The 21,967-nt window shown below is 36.8% G+C and overlaps 1 protein-coding gene across 1 annotated transcript in view; it reads right to left on the reverse strand.

The window, feature by feature from the left end:
• The window catches only part of LOC150100973 (large ribosomal subunit protein eL19-like), a 62,720-nt gene extending 44,659 nt beyond the window's left edge, over positions 1–18,061 (reverse strand). The window contains exon 1 of the mRNA XM_090401488.1: positions 18,015–18,061. Within this exon, the coding sequence (XP_090257614.1) occupies positions 18,015–18,019 (5 nt within the window). The 5' untranslated portion in view covers positions 18,020–18,061. The remainder of the gene's footprint in view (positions 1–18,014) is intronic.
• Between the last annotated feature and the right edge of the window lie 3,906 nt (positions 18,062–21,967).

The following is a 21,967-nucleotide window of genomic DNA, read 5'->3' on the forward strand; positions in this document are numbered from 1 at the left end:
GATCGCTAATTCGTAAGTAGTACAGACACAGAAGATACAGCACAACATAAAAAAAATGAATTTTAATTAGGAAAAGATTTTTGGAAAATATTCTAGTGTTTTCTCCTTTGGGGGGGGGGGGTTGCCAGGAAACCCCCATGAATACAGCTATGATACTTAATTGAAGTACTTTAGTGAAGTGATATATATATCACCTCACTAATATATATATATATATATATATATATATATATATATATATGTGTGTGTTGAAATTTTTTACCCTGTATGTAAATAATGTACAATGTTTATTGGACATTAAAGATACCAAGAAGTTATATACTTGGTTTTAATACTTTTCCCAAAGAAGCAAAATAATGTTTTGTGCATGAAATATATTCACATCTGAGTTACTTGTACGTAGAGGGTAAAGACTTCATATCACTTGCCTTAGTATCTATCAGACGTGTATAATGCTATGCATAATGGGAAGGGCCACTACCCAGGAGAGATATCCAAGGTAAAAAAACTTTCAACAGCTTCTCTCATCCAGAGATTTTTTTATAAGATCGAGCACCTTTTGGCTACTTGTATGAGATATATGACTTCTGCATTACTTCAACCTTGGTATCTCTACCAGGTGTGGCTCCCACTGATGAGACCTCAAAGGTCGAAACTGATCTGGGTGGTGGCCCTTCCATTATGCATATCATTATATACATCTGAAAGGGGCTGTGTGCTTTGCATTATGGAAGAGATACTAAGGCAAGTGATATGAAGTCATTAGCCTCTATATACAAGTAACTCAGACGTGAATATATTTCATGCACAAAACAGTTTTACTTCCATGGGAAAAGGATTAAAACAAGTATATAATTTATTGGTATCTTTAACGTGCTTATTAAATAACTTAAGGAATTTACAACATACAAAGGATATAAATTAAATTAAACTTTAATCTATATTTCCAATATTTCGACGACGTCATGTTTCCATCTTCACAGGAATTTAAAATAAAGACGCATGCAGGCACTACACGCAATAAATTTGGGAGACTTACATCAGACGACCTTCAGCCCAATGGCCAAGAATACCTACATAGCCTGCTAGGGGGTACCCCATCAGGACTTTTAGGAGAAACAATAGCTTCCTGCTCCATCCTCACTTACTGTGTGTAGTGCCTGCGTGCACGTGTCTTTATTTTAAGTTCTTGTGAAGATTGCAATATGACGTTGCCGAAATATTGGAAATATAGATTAAAGTTTAATTTAATTTATATCCTTTGTACATTGAATTTCTTAAGTTATTTAATAAGCATGTTTAACCAATGTCTAAGCCTTTCGACGAGAATGGTATCTTTAACATATACAGTTGACCCATGTTGTTCAAGGGTCAACTGTATCTTTAACATATACAGTTGACCCTTGAACGTGGGGGTTAGGGGCACTGACTCCCCGCATTGTTCAAATGCGGGGAGTCAGTTCAAATGCGTGTATAACAACATCTGACTCCCCAAAAACTTAACTATTAATAGCAAACTGTTAACAGAAGCCTTACCGATAACACATATTTTGTATTATATATTATATTCTTACAATAAAGTAAGCTAGAGAAAAGAAAATAATAAGGAAGCGAAAATACATTCACTGTACTGTATTTATCAATACAGTAAGTTTACACTGTCTGTCTATCAGTACCTATATCAATATTATTATGACATGACACCTCCAGTCTCTTCAATTGACTCCTACCCGGAGTCAATTGAAGAGACTTAATTCTCTTATAGATAATGTATCTACATGGAATGAAGATCAAAAGAAAAAACTTAAAACCTTCTTCGGTCGTCCACCTAGATTGTATGGTCTTCCAAAAGTTCATAAACCAGGCATTCCGTTAAGACCAGTCATAGATTGTATAGGTTGCCCAACTTACAAAATCTCAAAATTTTTATCTAATTTACTCTCCTCTTCAACTAGAAGAACTGATACTTATATAAAAAATACTTTGGATTTTAAAAATAAAATTTCAGATCTTCATTTGGACGTTTCTGATATCATGATCAGTTTAGATGTTGTTTCTTTATTTACAAATGTGCCTCTTTCGGAAAGTATTGAATTACTACAACAGGAATTTCCTTCAGACATTGTAAACTTATTTGATTTTGTAATAAATTCTGGTTATTTTTCTTTTAAAAATAAGTTATATCAACAAATTGAAGGAACAGCAATGGGTAATCCTCTCTCTCCTGCTATCTCCAATTTCTTTATGGAACATTTTGAACAAGATATCTTTGACAATATTTCTCCCAGACCTACTCATTGGTTCAGATATGTCGATGACATTTTTGCTGTATGGAATGGCTCTTCTGATGAACTTCAACAATTTCTCAATAAGTTAAACGCATTTCATCCTAGGATCAAGTTTACCCTAGAAGTAGAATCAAATAAGCAGTTAGCCTTTTTAGATCTTCTAATTCTTCGCCAACCAGATGGTAACCTACATTTCTCAGTTTATAGAAAGAAGACTCATACAGGCCATTATATCCATGTGGAATCTCATCACCATCCCAGTCAAAAGGCAGGAACTATTAAAACACTGGTTCATCGGGCCCACTCCTTTTGTTCTACAGACGATCTTTTACAGAAAGAAATACGATATATAACTTCTTCCTTTCTATCTAATGGCTATAAGAATTGCTTCATTAAAAGAACTTTGAGTAGATTTAATATGTCTCCCTCTTCAAACACAGAGGAAATAACGCGCATTACCATCCCTTATATACAAGGCATCAGTGAACGTATAGCAAAAATTTTAAAACCACTGAATATTTTTGTTGCCTTTCGAACGTTTAGAAAAATCTCCACCTTTCTCGCTTCTCCAAAGGACAAGCTTCCACATCTCAATCATCCAGGTGTCTACCAGATTCCGTGCTCTTGTGGATTATGTTATTTCGGACAAACGGGAAGATCTGCCTCCATTCGGCTAGAAGAACACCAATCTTATATTGAATACTTTAAACCTGAAAAGTCTGGACTTGCAGAACATGCCATCTTCACTAGACACAGAGTTCATTGGAAAAAGACAAGAGTTCTTCACAAAAGTCAGTTTCTCATGGAACGCCTTTATAAAGAAGCATGTGAAACTCTACTTCATTCTCCTAACTTAAACAGATCCGACGGCTTATGTCTATCCCCTTTATGGAAGATAGTACTTTACAAATCAGCTAATCTTTCCTAACTTTTTATTGTATTAATTTTTTTTTTTTTTTTTTTTTTTTTTTTAAGGAAAGTTATTGACCTTTTTAGTTATCTTACACCAGCTATTTAGGCGGCGCTTTTTGGAATTGTCAGTTAGTGTTTAATTTTGAGCTTAATGTACTGAAGATGCCTGCGACACACGGGCGAAAATTATACCATTAAATAATTTTTCTACGTGAGTTTTTCCGTTATATTTTTGTATACCTCCAAGGAGTCCAAAGACTCATCAAGGGAGGGCACCCACTCCACAACTCAATCCACCAACTACAGCAAACCACAACTACTATCATCATCTACACCAACACATCTACTGCCCACAACCACTAGTATTTCCACAGGCAATCACAAATATCCACGGTGGGATTTGAACCTGCAGCTTGTTTGGTTGGACAGCAGATATGCTAACCACTCGGCCAACTAGGCCGGCAATAATAAGTTAATTTTGTGCAGTTATGATTTAATACTTACATTGTTTATATTTCTCTCGACTGCAAATGGCCATGTGTAAGCTTTGATAAATTTTAACTTTTTATAACAGATTTGTGTGTAATGGTAGTAAATGATAAAATAGACTAGTATCTACATATTTTATGCATTCATGACAAACCTAACTTTTTCTTAATTTTTTCGATATTTGTAGGCTACGTGGCTTGTCTGAGTTTTTTTAAATCGCCACAAATCTCCAATTTTGTACCATCATTTTGTATTTTGGTTAAATTAAACGATAAAAACAGAGATATTAGGAAAGAACTTGACATTGTCAGCATCCAGGAATGCGTTAGCAGAGCTAATCTCAGGTAGTATGGTCATTTAAACAGAATGGACGAAGAAAGATTAGCAAAGGAAAGCGACCTAGAGGAAGACCAAGATATACGTGGATTGATACGGTACAAAGTGCTTTAGACGATAGAAATATAAGATCTGATAATGTTGGAGTCTTGACAAGTAACAGACTGATTTGGAGGAAAATTATAGATAGGAAATTAGTAATGATGCAAATTTTTCATGTGGTACTATCATATCCTGTACACCCCTTGAGGGTACATGGCAGGAATATGATGATGACAAATCTCCAAATATTTTTCCAATATAATTAATAAAAAAACACCATATAAGTGGAACCACGAAGTTCCTGTATATTATATACAGGATTATATATATATAATATGCTGTATATTATATATATATAATCACAGGGCTGCATGATTCCAGTTGTCTAATTACTACCATTTACTAACAGTTCATGTATATAATATGTACTCCTTTACAAGTAAGCCAATATGCCTCGATCATTTTGATAATTCATTGTGTTCTTAGTGTTTATCCATTAACTTCAAGTCTCTATTTACCATTACTCTAAACAAAAGTTAGTCAGTAGCACTAAGAGTTCAGAGGTAGTGGTCAACTTCACAAGTACTAACTGGGCTCAAATTTGTTAAACTTCAATTATCAGATAAGAAGTGGTGCTTTCAAACCAATTTGGCTGCTACCTATCAGATGGGCTGTTCTATGCTGTCTATTCTCAGGTGCAATCCTGCTATTACTCAATGCAGGAGTTTGTCTGCTGTGCCCTAAGCCAATTTGCTCCTTAAACTCAGGCTCCCCAAAGGTCAAAAACTGAGCTTGTTTTCCTTGATGCCTGCTACTCCAGGACACAGCTTCTGCCTGCTGCATTTCCACCCTGGGCTGGTTCACTTCTTGAGTAACTTGGCAGCTTTGAGCTCCCTTGAAGTCAACATAACTGACACTGTACTTAATGCAGACATCCAAATCAACAGAGGATCACCAGGAATTGCAAGAGCCTACAAGATTTTATGGTATTAGAATTACTAGTAGTTACTAGTTCCAAGCAAGTAAATCAAGAGAATATTTTCTATTTCTTCTATGTAAAACGTCTCTACCAAACTTTTTATTTTTAATCCAGAAAACCATTTCACTTCACAAAATAGGCAAACACCAAATCAATGGGCTATATGCTAACGGTTTGAGTCACCGTAACTATTAGATTTATCAAGAAGCCAATCACCAAAAACCTATTAATTACAACACTACTTCCTCAAGATCATTATGCCAAAGCATTCAAATATCCACTGTGGCAATGCATTTCACTCAGTCACCATGCAAAAAAAGATGTAAGGGTAGATTTCTTAGTAGTTCTTACAGTAAGGCATAAAGACCAACATATCAAGAATGAATGAACTAGACACACCAGAAGATACTAACAAGTCAATAAAGTCGTTCACAAATGAAGGAGATCAGAGCTGTCAGGAAACGACTGTCCACTAAGTGAAATTTCTGTTTCTCATTTAAGTATATATCTAGTCCAGTTTAGAACTTGCTTCCATCTGTGCAAAGTTCAGTTTTGGTAGATGGATAGCAACAAAGTGAAGACAGTCATAGAAATGAAGAACCACAGGCAGTACCATTATTAATTATTGCATAACACTTCCAGGGAGTCCAAGGGCCCATTGAGGGAGGGCACCTACGCTGCATCCCTCTGTCTCCACCACCTACAACTACACCATCACCATCTACCACCACTACTATTTTCACAGACAATCACGAACATTCATGTCAACAGCAGGATTCGAACCCACAGCCTTTTGTCTGGAGAATGGATACGCAACAACGACTATCTTTTGACAATCTGCTCCAAAGATCCGGTGTTAATTCCAGTTATGAATACGATGCCTGTTCTTAATACTTTTGAATTAAACTCAATCAAATAACACAGAATCAGGGCTATGTGGAGATAGCCAAATATTAGTTCCTTGTTTTGTATCACCTGAATTATCTACTTCTTGTCAAGTTGCACAAAGTATGATAAAAGATATTGAACCTGGTGTCTCACTCTTACCCGGAACTGCAGTTTTGCCTTTGGCTTGTCAACACCAAGGTGGTGGTAGTAGTAGTAGTACCATGATGATGATGTCTTGGGATACATCCAGAGTGCCAACTGCTTTTGTACCACGCAATCATGAAATACATGATCAGCAGCTTCAACTATAAGGTCATGATGTCACTCAGGAGAAGATACACAAATCAATCCATTATTATTGGAGATTCTTGTGTCAAAATCAGTGTGAGGTCTGCTGCAGATGCCACACAAACAAAAGCATATGAAATTGCACGAAAAATCAGATATGAATTTGTGTTACCATACACTGGATTAGGACATGAAAGTAGGTTGATGAAGATGAGGAAAGAGATGAAGTGCATGCATAATAAAAAAGAAAAGCATTACATATGTGTAAGAGTGGGAAAAAAAAAAAAAAAAAAAAAACGAAGGAAAGATGGCCATGCAAAGATATAATGAATGATTCAATCTCTATGGAGATTCCATTATTAGAGGTGAGGTGAGTGAGAAAGTGCATAACGTTTGTTTTCCAGGAGGTAGAATGAGCAGAATGATTGAGGTGTTGGACATGAGGAATAAGAGAGCAAAAGGATGAATGATTTGTGGAAAGAAGGAAAATGTCAGATTAGTTATCGGGAGGTTATTAAGGACAGTAGAAGTTAATGTGGTAGGAGATGTAGTCTGTGTGGCCAAGGTATGATAGTTATGAATTGAGGCAGCGAGCAAAGGATTGATGAATGCTTTGTTAGCACAGCTATGCGAAGAGAAAAGAAAGAAGTGCATTTTGTGAGTGTGCAGGATGAATGAAACTATAAAGAAGATGGGGTTTAATTGCATTTAAATGGTTTTGGCATGAGTCGGCTGGAGACTGTTGCTGGAAGGGGAGGTAATGAATAGATCTGAGGTGGTGCAAGGTGATATGAAAGAGCAAGAAAGCAGGGTAGGGAGACTTGTGAGTGAAGTAAATAAGAGTGGAAACAACACAAACAGGGGAGGGGGGGGGACCAGGGTGGATGAGGAGCCACTATGAAACGTGGATGCTGGATTCAGAGGTGAATGTGCGAGTAGGCAAAAAAGGATCGAGATAGTCTGGGCTAGGAGGGAAGAATTTGGGTGTGAGAAAAGTGGATTTGCAAGGCACAAATAGTGCCTACAGTTCTGAAGCAGTATGGTGGGGTAGAGGTGAATCCTATCCTACTCATCCATCTAGGATGGGTTCAGTCACCCTCCTAATGAGGCGTATTAATGCAGCTGGTTCGAGAGGTGAATAGGATGAAATATTTTAGTTGGGTGTTGCTATAGACCTGGTAAAATGGAGGGCAATGAGAAGGAAATGTATAGGCAAATCAAAATCAGCCTGGTTAGCAAGAAACGAGTAATCATTATGGGTGACTTTAATGGTTAAATTCTGGAGTTTTTCAAGACCTAGGCAGTAAGTAACAAAGGGTACAGAAGGATCAAGGATATTAGATTTGTGGGGTGTCAAATCTTCCACCAGATGGTGAGTGACCATGAGGTGATCACTAGCAGGATGGCCAGCCATTTGAGGACTATAAAGCTGATAATTATTATTATTACAGGCGACTCCAGGAGTCCTTAGACTCATCGAGGGAGGCCCTAAACATCATGTCCACACAACTATATGACATTCTCACAGTATCTATCATACCTTGCCTTGACTCACTGTCATAGCACCCACAACAGACTCTGGCAGCTTATTCCACTCATTTACCACTCTAAAAGTAAAGAACCCTGCTCTAACACCCTTGCTAACCACACTCTTGCCAAACTTCCATAGGTGTGCCCTAGTTCTCCCACCACCAGTCCTGATCTCAAAAATATCCTCTGGATTAATCTTATAGAAACCCTTCAGTAATTTGAATGCCTCAATCATATCACTCCTTTTCCATCTATCGACCAATTTTTTGCAACCTACAAATCCACCTCCTCCCCATCAAGAAGAAACCCTGGCACCCATATCTGGGCACAGTAATCTAGATGAGGTCTTATCAAGACTCATTTAGATTACTGTGCCCAGATATGGATACAGTAATGTAGATGATGTACATCAATGTGCCCAGACAAAATGTAAGGTCAAATGCATAACCTAACATTTTGTCACATTAAATTGATATCCATTCTCATTAGCCCAGAACTCCAATCTATCCAAGTTGTCCTGCAAGATTTTGACATCTTCTGCACTCACTATTGCCCTACCCAACTTTGCATCATCAGCGAACAAATGAACTGTTCCTCTTAGATCCTTCCTTATATCGTTAATGAACAAATTAAACAGCAGTGGTCCAAGAACAGAACCCTGCGGCACATCACTAGTCACAGGCTGTCTTTTGGACTCTACTCCTGAATAAACTCCTCTCTGATATCTCTCCACCAACCTATCCATCTCACCAACCCTATATCCATTCCCATATGTTGGATTAGAATTCCATGTGGTATCCTGTCAAATGCCTTAGCCAGGTCCAGCAGTATCACTGTAAACCCATTACCCTTATCCAGTTCAGCCGTGACTGTGTTATAAAACTTGAGCAAGTTACTGAGGCATGATCTACCCTTCACAAAGCCATGCTGTCCCCCATACAGTATCTCATTTCCTTCAATCCATTCCTGTATTCTTCCCTTGACTACTTTCTCCAAGACCTTGACAACGACTCCTGATATGCTGATCGGTCGGTAATTTGCAACAGTAGTCTTGGATCCTCCTTTATGCAGTGGAACTATTTTCCACACCTTCGGGACTAAACCAGATCAGAGACTCAGATTAAACAACATGGTCAAGGACACTGATAATTCTTTAGCCGCTTCACGTAAGACCCGTGCTGGTATACCATCCAATCCCACAGATGTATTCACATTAAGGTTCTGTAATAGACTATTCACCCCCACTTCATTCATCACAATTCCCATATAAACTAATGGTTCCTTCATTTTTTTAATGTCACCACCTGGATGATATACTCTTGCAAAGTGCTCGCCCAGTAATTCCACTATATCGACTGATTCAGTAACCTCCTTACCGTCATCATTCCTTAAAATCATTTTGCTGTGTACAGTTTTTTTTTTTTTTTTTTGCTTGCAGCATATTGAAAGAACTGTTTGGGATTCTCTTCAGCTTGCATAGCTAGTTTCCTTTCATAATCCGCTTTTGCTTTTTTTTACCACATTCGTTACCCTTCTGGCCTGCACTTTATACCGTTCGTGTGCCTGCAAGTCACCTCTTTCTTTAAATTCCCTCCACGGTTGTTTCTTTTTTTGCAGCTCAAGCTTAATGGTGTTATTCATCCATTTAACCTCTACTTGTTTTACTATTCGGACCCTAGATATACAATCAGCCATAACCTCCTGTAAATGCTCCTTGACCACTTCCCATGCTCTATCGACATCCAGCCCTTGCAGTTGTACATGCCATGGCACTGATCCAAGCAATCTCCTAAGCTTGTCATACTTGCCAGCATGGTAATTCCACATATACCCTGTCTTAATCGAAAATTCCACACCTTTAGCCACCTCCCAGGTCAAGACCTCATGATCACTCTCACCAATAGGTGGCAGCATGGTTATATTCATTACATGAAAAGGGAAACAGCTTATGGCAATAACTTGGAACGAGGAACTGGGGAAAGGATATCAATGCTGATTAGGCCCTACTCAAGAACTATTTAGTGAAGGCAACATCAGAATATATTCCAAAGGTTGAGAGGATGAACACAGCAGGTATGAAATGGACGAATCAAGAGGTAAGGTATGCAATCCGGAAGAAGGTATTATGAAAGAAGCTACAGTGGTGTCCAAAACCTAAGGATAAACACTATTTCTGAAGATTACAACTGCAAATTCAGAAGAATCAGCCTGACAATTGTAAGCAGAAAGCAGGTACACACTCAAATTTTCGAATTACATGCAAAGATGTCACATGGTAGCACTTAACAGGATAAAAGGACAAAGGCTGTCTGCGGTAAGCAAACCGTGTTTAAAGGCAGCTTTATTCGTGAAGGGATAAAGTTGCAAACTTAAATGTCTTGTATTGTCTCAGAGAAAAAGAGTTTGAAACCTCACATAGCACTGTATCCAGGCCCTCGGAAGTGTTTCAAACAAATGGATCATGTTCCAGACATTTGCTAAGAGATCATCCTCCTTCTACCATGGAGTATGGAGACATTTTTGGTTATAACAGCAAAACCTAACAAACACACCATGGAAGGTTGGCTTACAAGCCAGGTCCATTCCAGCACAGATATGCAGATATCTTGGCAAGCTTTAGCAAGATATATTATTACGTGACAACTCCAGGGAGTCCAAAGACTCACTGGGAGAGGACACTTACTCTACATCTCTCTGTCTTCACCACTCAATCCACCAACTACAACTAAATGCAACTACACCAACACCAGTTTTTCCACAGACAATCACAAACATCCATGCCCACAGTGGGAGTCAAACCCATGGCTTTTTGGCTGGAGAGTGGATAAGCTAACTGCACGGCCAACCAGGCCGGCAACAAATAGGCCTGGTTTTATCAACAGGTAAAAATGTAGTTCGTCCTTAGCTTTTAAACACCAATGTATTATGGAAGAAGCACAAGATGAGTGGTTATTACAACCAGTGGCATGAGATGTGCAAAGAACAGCCAAGGAATATGACTTGCTTGATAAAGGTAGCAAAAGTGCAGTATAAGAAGCAGTTAGTTATGCAACTAAAAAAAAGCTAGGGAATTTTTTTTCAATATGTGGTTAGCAGAAGAACGAATGATTACGAAATAATGGCGCTGACTGATGAAAATGCATTAATGATAAGCAATGCAGAGGATAGTTGAGATATTTAATGAGCACTTTTATAAATTACTCATTAAATATCTCAACTATCCTATAGTCGGCCCTTGAAGAATGCAGGTCCACGTATATGCAGATTTTTTTGAATAAATATATTTGAAAATTTTTCGGAGATTTGCGACAATCTGAAAAAACTCGCAGGCGAACCACTTAGCTTTAAAATATTGAAAATATTAAGAAAAAGTTAGGTATCTCATGAATGCATAAAATATATGCAGATACTTCTTTAAATGCATGAGTGCACACACACACACCCGATGGCAATCCATTCCAATTTTGCACCATCCTGAGAGAAATATCTAGACTCCCCCCCCCCCCCACACACACACTTCTTAGCAGCATTCACCCTGAGCTTTCAAGGATGCCCTCTTGTCCTTCACCCACCCTTCATAAAATGAAGAAAAAAAAAAAAAAATCCATCAGCCGAAATCCTGTATGACCCCCCCCCTTCAGAAATTTGCAAGTCTCACTCATATTAGCTCTCTTTCTCCTGTTTGCTGGTGTCTGCAGCCTACAAATTCTCATTTTGCCTTCATAATCAGTATTTCACAATCCTGATATCATTTTTGCACTCTCTCTCTCTCTCCATGGTATCAGAATTACAACTGAAACCAGACCAGACCTGCACATAATGGCCTCAAAAGTGGTCTTATCAAGGCCTTGTAGGGGAAAAATGACATCCTTATCTTTACATGTGAAAGTTCGTTTCGCAATTGCAATTTTCTTTTGATTTGTATTTGCATTCTTTGATAAGTGCCCCTTAACTTCAACTTCCTATCTACTAACACTCCAAGATCCCCAGCCTCATCGGTTTCTTCTACCATATAATATGATAGAAGATATCCAATGTCATATGATATAATATGACATTGGATATCTAATCATGACAAAGTGTATGACTTTATATTTATTGACATTAAACTGACATCCATTTTCCCATGCCCACAATCCCAGCCTATTCAAATCATTCTGCAAGCACTGCATATCACATACATTCCTGATTACCCACCTATCTCTGCACAGATATATATATATATAGCTATAAGTCAAATCCTTCCCACTGTCATTAATGTACAGATTGAATAACAGTGGATCAAGGACTGATCCTTGTGATCTTGCAGACTCACATCCCACATCTACCACTTTTTGATCTGTCAGTCAGCCATCCTCTTATCCATGCTAATATTTTATAATTCAAACTCCATATTCAACAGTCTTCCATGCTGTATTCTGCCAAAAGCCTTAGCAAAATCCAAAAGTATCATGATATATCCATTCCACTTGTCTAGTTGGGATGTATAATAATGGTAACATTATTAAGTATAATTTCTGGGAAATTCCCATGCTACTCCTCTAAAACACTGTTAATATAATTAACGGCTATTTTAGCCTGTTTTTGTTTAGGAGTGTCCCTTATATTTAATACATTGGCTAACATAACTCAAAAGGGGTATATATATATATAATTTTTAGGACATTACGGGCGAGTGTAGAAGGCATTTATGGCCAAATAAAAAATGTTGAAAAATTATGTACATACCTTGATTTTGGTTTAAAGATGCCTTCTAAATCCAAGCTCTTGTGGAAGGGGGGGGGGGAAGAACATGGGGATGTACTTGGGACACGGGAAATAAGTTTGGGAACCCGGGTTACTATTAATAATATATATATAAATATATATATATATTATTTTGTTGTGGGGAGAGGGGGGGAGGGAAGGGGAAGGGTATCCTTATGTGGAAACTGGGGCAAGGGTTTACTGGGTGTGGACCGTTTCGGTCATCGTCTGACCATCGTCGGGACTTTGTGGGAATGACTGTAGGGCTATGTCAAGGCTGCAAGATGTATCTGCCAAATTTGGGCATTTGTTGTTGCTAAATGGCCGGAGGCGTGGCTTAATTTGTAAGTTTTGGAACGTCCAACATTCGGAAATTAGGTAGGGGCGGTGGATGTTGATAGAATTACCATCACATTTTATGGCAATAGTTTCGGATATTCTAAGCATCGTTTCGTTTTCTTGTTTGTCAATGATTATGGCTTTGTCAATTTGGGGAATGTGTTTTAGTTCAAGGGCGTGAGCTGCAATTTCAGTCTTCCCTGTATTCTGTGGTTTGTTTTTCTTTTTGATGTTGCGATGTTTTTTCGTGTTCAGATATTCTGGAATGGGAATATTGCAATCCCTGAAGTGCTCTTGTAGTCTAGTCCATAATGACCTAATTGTAGAGCCCATGTAGGTGACGTCACAGTCTTTTTGACAAGGAAATTTGTAGACTACGTTGTGGTGTTCGAATAATTCTTTATGAGTGAGAGATTTAATAGGTTTTAGGAGAGTTCCTAATTTATGGTTTGTGGTGAATACTAGCTTATAGTTCGTGTTTTTGAAAATGTATTTGTAAGCCTTGTATGTGTTTTGGATGTATGGCAATTTGATGACCATGCGTGTCGGGAAGTCTGTTTTTGTTGTATTATTGTTAAGAGGGCATTTTGCCGTAAAGTTCGCGTAATTTATTAGATGCATGGGGTAGTTTCGATTTTTGAAAACCTGTGTTAAATACTTGAGTTCAGTGTTAAGAAAATTGCTATTGGTGGAGAATTTGTAAGCATTGATAAATTGTGATAGGATGACTGATTTTTTAACGGAATATGGGTGGTATGAATTGAAATGGAGGTAGTTTCCGACATGTGTGGGCTTGTGAAATATCTTCGTAGCAATTCTGTTATGGCTTCTGATTAATGTAAGATTTAAGAAATTGATGGATTTGTTCTGTTTCCATGGTGAATTGTAGTCTGTTGCTAAAATCGTTGAGGGATGTTTGTAAGGCAGAGATGTGTGAGGGTTTGCCAATGCATAGAATATCGTCTACGTATCTGCCATAGAAGGTGATGCGGGGGGGGAGTAGAAGTGATTCAATGTGCGCCAGGAATAACTCCGCTAATTGTCCACTGATGTTTTGGCCCATAGGGAGACCGAAAATTTGAACATATAAGGAGTTGTTGAATTTAAAGAAGTTGGCGGATATTGTGAGTTTAATCAAACTAATGATGTCATTTGGTGGTCATCAAATTTACAAAAATTTGGTAACATTATTATACAATGTGAGAAAGTTGATAAAACATGACTCTTCCTTAGAAAAATCCAAATTTTACAAAGGCTTTTGAGAAATTGTCACATGACAAGCTGGTAATTAAATTGGAACTAATGAGGCTAAACAGCAGCTTAGCCAGATTGAAACCAGGCTGTCTGATAGATATCAGCAAGTTGTATTCAATATCCCAGAAGAGGAAAGTTACTAGTGGTGTACTCTAAGAGTCTGTTTTGGATCCATTGCCGTTCAACTTGTATGTGAATGATATGCAGTTGTTTGCATATGATGCAAAGTTGGGGAGAACTATCACGAATAGAGCATATGCTGTGTCTTTGCAAAAGGACTTTGAATATACTAGCTGAATAGGTAAATGAGTGGGGGTTATCAATTCAATGTTGCCAAGTGTAAGGTTTTGAATTTTTGGTAACAAAGATTGGATGTAGATTACACAATTGGTGGAAATATTTTGGAAAAAGTAGAAGAGATGAGATATGGGGGTAATTGTAGACAGGGATCTAAAATTCCAGGGATATATTACTAATATTGTGAGGGCAGCACAGCAGATAATGGGAATGATGCAGAGGGCACTGGCTTATAGAAGTAAGGATGCTATGGTTCCCTTGTATAAGGTTTTGATCAGGCCACATATGGATTACTGTTCCCAGATTTGGTCACCTAGTTTTCAAAAAAGATGAAGATGCACTGGAAAAGGTCTAGAGACAATTCACTAAGATGGTTTGTGATCTCTGGAATATTGACTATAAAGACAGATTGAGAAAATGCAATTTGCAAAAATTTGGTGGATAGGAGGAGAGGGATATGATTGAGACATAAGCTGTTAAGGAGTTATTACTAGATTAATGTTTGTGGGGGTGCATAGAATAGATGAAGGCAAGGAGAGAATAAGAGGTCAAACCTGGAAGCTATATAAGGAGTGTGAGAAAGGGGTGCAATGAACAGGTATTTGGCATGGAGAGTGGTGAGGAATTGGAATGCACTGCCTGAGAGTGTGTGTGCGCGCGCTGAGAGTGGAGACAGTGAACACATTTAAGGCATATGATAAACAGTGTGTGTAACAATGGAACTTCCTATGATGAGTCATTTGACTCCATGGAAGTTTAATAATAACTTCCAAGAATGACCTCATTGTCCCATAACTTAGTAACTATGCCATATCTCCCCTATATCTATCTGATGAGTGTCCAGTGATATTCTCAGTCACTTGCCTTAGCACTTTCTCTCTTTTCTTTACTTTTGGTTTGCAAGTTATCCATACAACCAGATTTATGAACAGAAATCAAGATGTAGCCTGATTAGTGTGCCTCACATAGCAAACTATCATTTCTTTATCCTTAATTATTAGCATCTTTATTATGGTAGCAATTACCTGATTAAAATATACAATTTTTCCACTACTGTTCATAAAATTAAAAAATCAGAATGCAGATTCAGGGCAGTGCTAAGTTTAAAGTGAACAACAGAACGTGGCATCATTCAATGCTGAATGATGCCACGTTCTGTTGTTCACGTTCATAATGGAATATTCATATTCCATTAGTGGTCTGTGTCATTAATATTTCAATACAGAAACTCTGAAAACATTTGATGGAATCCTATCAATTTATCAATGCAAATTTAATGTTAATTTAAAGTGAGGCAAATGCCAGTTTACCTTACTGAACAGTAAGGAAAATCACAAGTTCATTTCTGGCCTGTACAAATAAATGCTGAGTGAGGATGATTGGTTGCAATTCTTTTAGAATCCAGAAAATGACAACAACACATTTTTAATAAGACTAAACTGATGGATTTGCGGGCCTGGTTGAACAAGTGGATAGCATATCCACCCTCGAACTATAATTAGGTTTGAATCCTGCCACAAGCATGGATGTTTGTGACTGTTTTTAGGTGGGAGAACTTCACTGTCTGTTCACTAAAAACCACCACCTCACTTGAAGTCCTGAAATGGCTTGAAATAGCTCCATGTTTAGCTCTAGAGGGCTTTTGGATTACATTAAAAAAACAAAAGGGAAAAAAAAAAATCTTATTCCACCCACAGTACCAATGTACTGTGGATTTACAGCCTTTTACTAGTGGGATTAATTGGTTCATTTGGATTTATGACCAAAGCAACCCAGTAGGCTAACGTATTGTGTCTATTGTGTTTCTAATGGCCAGTTGGCCTGCTTTGCAAGATGGAAAAAACAAGTTTCCAGGAAGGATAACTACCACCTCTGTAGGAGACCCAACTAACCCACCTTCAGTTCAAATACCACAATAAAAATTCTTCACATCCTAGACAAACCCAGGTCTTTCCAACCAAAGGACATCATCAACTGAGCTATTATCTCTGGGAATCACATAAAACATTGGTGTATATATAGGATAAACCTTGAAATTAATAAATATAGAACTATTCTGAGCACATGACCTATTTACTAAAAGGATCTCATATATGAGATCCTTCATCTTTACCAAAGTGCAACTCACTGAACTGCTTCACAAAGATAAAGCAGTTCAGTGAGGCTTAGATAAAGGATGAAAACAAAATTTACTTTCTACATATCCATCATATGATTTCTAGTTTTAAATTAATTTTAATTTAAAACAAGGGTTTAAAACCACTATATTATACCTGTTAATTGCATGTTTTGGGTGATTTGTCGGTTTTGTAAGATGAATAACTCTCTTACACCACAAGAGATCACATAATCTGAGTTTGTTCAGTCTATCAATCAGAATGTGTCAGATTGCCGATATGAAGTAGTTCCTGATTCTGGGAGTAAAACACTACCACTTCTAAATATTGGAAATTGATTCAATGGACATTAAGGACTTTCATACTAATTTCAAAAGAAATGTTTTGCACATTATGCAAATTCACATCTTATTTCAAAATTAACCTCCTAAATGCTCATCTTCTAATTCACAGACCAATCTTGGAAAAAAGTTTTTTTGTTTTTGGCAAATTGGTGTTTTGTATTACCCATGCTTTCTTTACAAGATTAGCATCTTTGATCAGCAAGTTTATTACAAGATCTACATTAAAGTCAGTTTTAAACAGATTTTGAAATACTTGATATTAACTTTTATCATATGCAAGAGTTCAAATCAAGTATTTAAAATGTGTTTAAAACTAACTTTTCTTTACAATAGCCAACCTTCAATCTGCTAAAGCTATTTATTTTTCATAATCAGACAAAAAATAAAAATAAATTTCAGATCCAAGAAAAATTATTTATCTTTTGTGCTATATCTTAATTTCCAAAAATTTATCTGTTGTGTTGATAATTTGTCTTCTTTAACCTGCAGCCTTTCTGGGCTAAAATAAATCGATCCTTCCATTTTTTTTTCTTTTTAATTAAAGTGGAAGAAGTAAAAAACCAGTGACATTTCAAAATGTTTGCATTTTCCAGAATGATTCATGATGCATTTATACATTTCTTTCGATATCCTTAACAGAATTTTTTTTTTTCTTCCATTGAGCCCTTAATGAAATATCAGGTTGATGGTACTAATCTTAAAGAAAAAAAAAAACTTCTAGCAGATATTAAACATACAAATATCAAGCGAATCATATGAAAACTACCACACAGGCTCAGCAAACATAATGGAATTCGACATTCTTCGAAGATACACATAGCAAACATTTTACAATGTACAAAAATTTCTCAGTAATCATTATCTATCAATTGCTTCCTCTTTCAGAAAATAGGCAACAGTAATTTTATAATCAGCCACTACCTTCTAGAAAGGAGAAGAAAAAAGAAAAGATCATATTACATGAATTCATGAAATCAATTGACTGTAACAAGCTGTTCATTTCAGCAAATCAAGATGACCTTTGTAAATCTTTAGATATTCCGTTTTTCAAATTATATATAACAAAGAAAAACAGAAGTTCATTTCTGTGCATTATTATAAACCAGAAATTTCGTAACCGTATAAAAACAACGCAAAACTACTTAAATAAAACATCTAAGCTTACCTCATGGCTTGTTTCTTTAACAAAAGATTTCATCACGTGGCAAAGAGGGCGTTGTGAGCATTTTTCTGTAGGTACTCATAATTCACATTAGAGAAAACATAATAATAATATTCCAAGATCACTGAATAGCCAAGCTATGGTGCAAGTGTTTTAAGATTAATCTGAAATGTTATGAATAGGATAGCTAAATAAACTGTAATTATCATTATCATTATTGTAAACTCCGTATGGCAATTCAGTCTGCACTTTCTCACACCCTAACAAATGGCTAGTCCTCATATCAGAACTACCGTAATGCAATGGGTTCCGAGGGAGTCCTTTGGTTAAAAGTACTCGGGTTCGAAGATCTATTCGACAAAGAAGACAACTGGAAACCATTTTATTCTATGATAAATTCCTAATAAGAGTAGCATTGCTATATCGCCAACTACTGGGTTGGGGAAAAACACAAAATTCCTACTGTTGTGCGTTTAGTACCCACGGCAAATTAGTAGCTGAGTGGTTTTTGTAAAACAACAGTTTGGATAATTGGGCCATTCTGACACGAGCGTCCTTGGAAAATTAACCTGCGAAGGCGTTCATATACCAATGTCTCGAATCATTGTTGATGATATTTACACAGTATTCAAGGTGATGCATCAGTTCTTGCTTTTTAAAAACCCGGAAAACTTGCGCTCAGGGATACTTCCAGTGCCAAAGCAAATGTAGGAGGAACATCAATTATACTTTAATCCAAGCATGGTAATCCAATTTTTATACCTATAACACACCATTCTGTTGTGTGAGCCTCCGTAACTACTAGTTCTCGAGAATGCCCTTGACTGAAAACACCTGGATTCGAATCCCATCTATGATGCAAAAATATTTCTATGGATTATCTCAAATGAAAGTGAAGCAGCCAGCTTAATATTATGGTGGTAGGCCTTTCATTCAGGGCCGATCCTAGGAATTTTGTCGTCCCATGCAGTAGCATATTTTGCCGCCCCTTCCCCTTAAAAAAAAAAACTCTTTTAATGACGTCTTAAAAGCCATGCTGTTAAGCTAGGCTTCAACATCTGTGATCTTAAATTCTAAATAGCGGCATTAAATAAAAATTCATAAGTTAATGAAAAATGATCCGAAACTATATTTTTTACAGAAAGAAAGGGAGAGAGAGAGAGAGAATTAACCCTTTAGCACTACATTCTTTTAAACATTATGATTTTAAAAAAAAATATACAGTACAATGAAGTTTTATTACGTAAAAATTTAACTAACGACATCCTGAAGTCAGGTTTCAACAGAGAAGGAATAAATAACTTTTTTATGATTTATTTTTCGTATACTTTAGGCCAATTTTGCCGCCCCCCAATAAAATTTGACCCCTGTGCAAATGCAGGTTTTGCACCTTCGGTAGAGCCGGCCCAACTTTCATTCGGCAAACTTCGTTTCTTCATCATGTTAAATAGGTAAATCGTCCAAATGAGTACAGCAGTATTTCACTATTCATTGTGTCAGTTGCTTCAGCCATAATTCCAAAACAGTAACCAAAATAGCTGTGTAACTCAGTGGATGTGACATTTGCATACCATTGCGCTTGACCGCATAAAGGAAGACTTCTTGGTTTCGAATCTAGTCGGCGACTAGAAGAAATTTTTCTAAGCCTTTTTTCGACCGGTTCCAAAGTTGTTCGATCTCTGGCACGCGCAAGCGGGTTTTTCCTCCCGAAAACTCTGGTTTTTCGTCCCGTAAACTCCAGAAAATCGACTGTAGAACCCACATTATTTCAGACATTAAATACCAGTGTTAAGGTCATGGACCACGAGATGGTGGCACTTGTTGAGACGTCTCTCTTCACTGCGTACCATTTAATTAGTGATAGCCTTGGGGAAGCTATCTCTGATTGGTACCAGTGGAGATTGAACTGCCCACTCGGTCTCCAAAATGTTAGACAGGGCTAAACGTCTTCGCCTACTACCTATATACGTGAATAAAAAGGCGTTAGCTGATTTTTTTTTTTTTAACAAAAATATTCTGCTTAGCAAATTGTGAAATGAATGTTGAAGATTTTTTTTCTTTCAAATCAATGTTCTTTATTTAAAAACCAAAAAATTTCTAAAATTATTTGTAAGGGAGATTGAAGTTTCATTGTTTAAAAACAATTTTACAGTACGTTGTTTCAATTTTAGTGGTCGACGAAAACTTTTTCTGAGATATCTTGCAGTTTGCTGCCGAGTTAATCGATCTCTTGATTAGAAAAAAAAGTTTTGTTTGTTTGTTTGTTTGTCTGTTTTACTCTAGAATGAAACTCACCTTAAGCAACATCAGTGCTTTCACTAATCTTATGAAAATAATGAAAGGACAGACCACGGCCGCATTGAGGTTTTCGTATGCCCTATCACTCTTATATTCGACTCCCCACAAAGCCACGAAGTTCCACTAGGGATAGAGAGAAAAACGTCACTCCAAAAACAACCATATGGAACTCTAAACATGCATATCCGTTATAAACCGGAATTCGGAATTTTTCCGATTCCTTAGCCCTTGTGAGTCCTTTCATCCCCGTGGGATATAATAAGATGGGGAAGACCGCAATACACAAAGAGGATTATGTATTGTAGATGAGAAAATTGCATGTTAAAAAAAAAATTAATCCTTAAAATTACTAACGTAATTTAATAAGGTATACTAGTGATTTTTGAAAAATCGCTGATTCGATCGGTTCGAGTAGGATGTACTGTGTGGCGCCTTATGGCATCCGGAATTGGTTAAACAACTCGATAAAATACAAGCTGCCTACAATTCTCTTTATGTTTTTTTTTTTTTTTTTTGAATTTCTTATTGATAAATCAGAGGAAGGGCGCAAAGCACAAAGAGAATTATGTATTTTAGATGAGAAAATTATATGTTAAAAAAAATAATTCTTAAAATTATTAACGTAATTTAATAATGTATGATAGTGATTTTTGAATTTTTGAAAAACCGCCGATTCGAGTAGAATGTACTGTGTGGCTGCTTATTGGTTAAACAACTCGATAAAAGACATGCTGCCTACAATTCTCTTTATGGCAGATTTGAATTTCTTATTGATAAATCAATGTCAGAAAACGAAATTGTTTCCAAAGCAAAGACTCTAGTCCACATATATAACCAAGATTTAACAGATTCTTTTGTGGATATTTTTTATTATTTTCAAAATCATGTCTAGAGTGCAAAGCAGTATCAGAATTATTGTCAACACTCCTGATATCTTGCCATTGATTATATCATTCCGTTTTTTTTTCCTGAGAGGTAAAATTTTAAACAGACAAAGCATTTTTAACTGACTTAGGCAACCCATTTCATTCATTTACTACTCAACAAGTCAAAAATCTAGTCTTCACTCTTTTGCTAATTCACTCTTGCCCAACTTCCAGCAATGACCTCTTGTTCTGATCCTTCTCGCAAGTGCTGAAACAATTCACCTGCATAGGTCCTATAAAATTCTTTAAATAACTTAAATATTTTTATCATATTCCCCTCTTTTTTGGACAATCTAACAATATTTTGCTATCCACAAACCCTTAAACTATCCTCATGGGAAGCATTCCACAGACCACTCACCATCTTGGTCACCCACCTCTGAATCCTCTCCACCACTTCCTCATCACCAAGTAACTCAGCTGACCATGTCTGAGCACAGTAATCCAGACGTAGTTGTATTAAAGTTTTATGATGAAGAATGAGAGTTCCTTATTCTCTGCTTTTTGCTGTGTTTATTCAATAACCAAGTAATTCTGTGTGGCATTCTGATTATTTTAGCAATATGCTTTCTAAAATTTCAACTCTCTATTTACTAGTACCCCGAATTCCTGGCTTCATCACAATTTTCCAGAGTGCAGTTCCGTCAATGTGGAACACAGCTTACAAATGTTATATCAAAATACATAACATTACACTTTTCCACATTAAAATGACATCCATTATGGTTTTTC

This window comes from Typopeltis vanoorti, chromosome 12 (genome assembly GCF_054136105.1).
Source record: "Typopeltis vanoorti isolate ZY-2024b chromosome 12, IOZ_Tvanoo_1.0, whole genome shotgun sequence".
NCBI classification, from domain to species: Eukaryota; Metazoa; Arthropoda; class Arachnida; order Uropygi; family Thelyphonidae; genus Typopeltis; species Typopeltis vanoorti.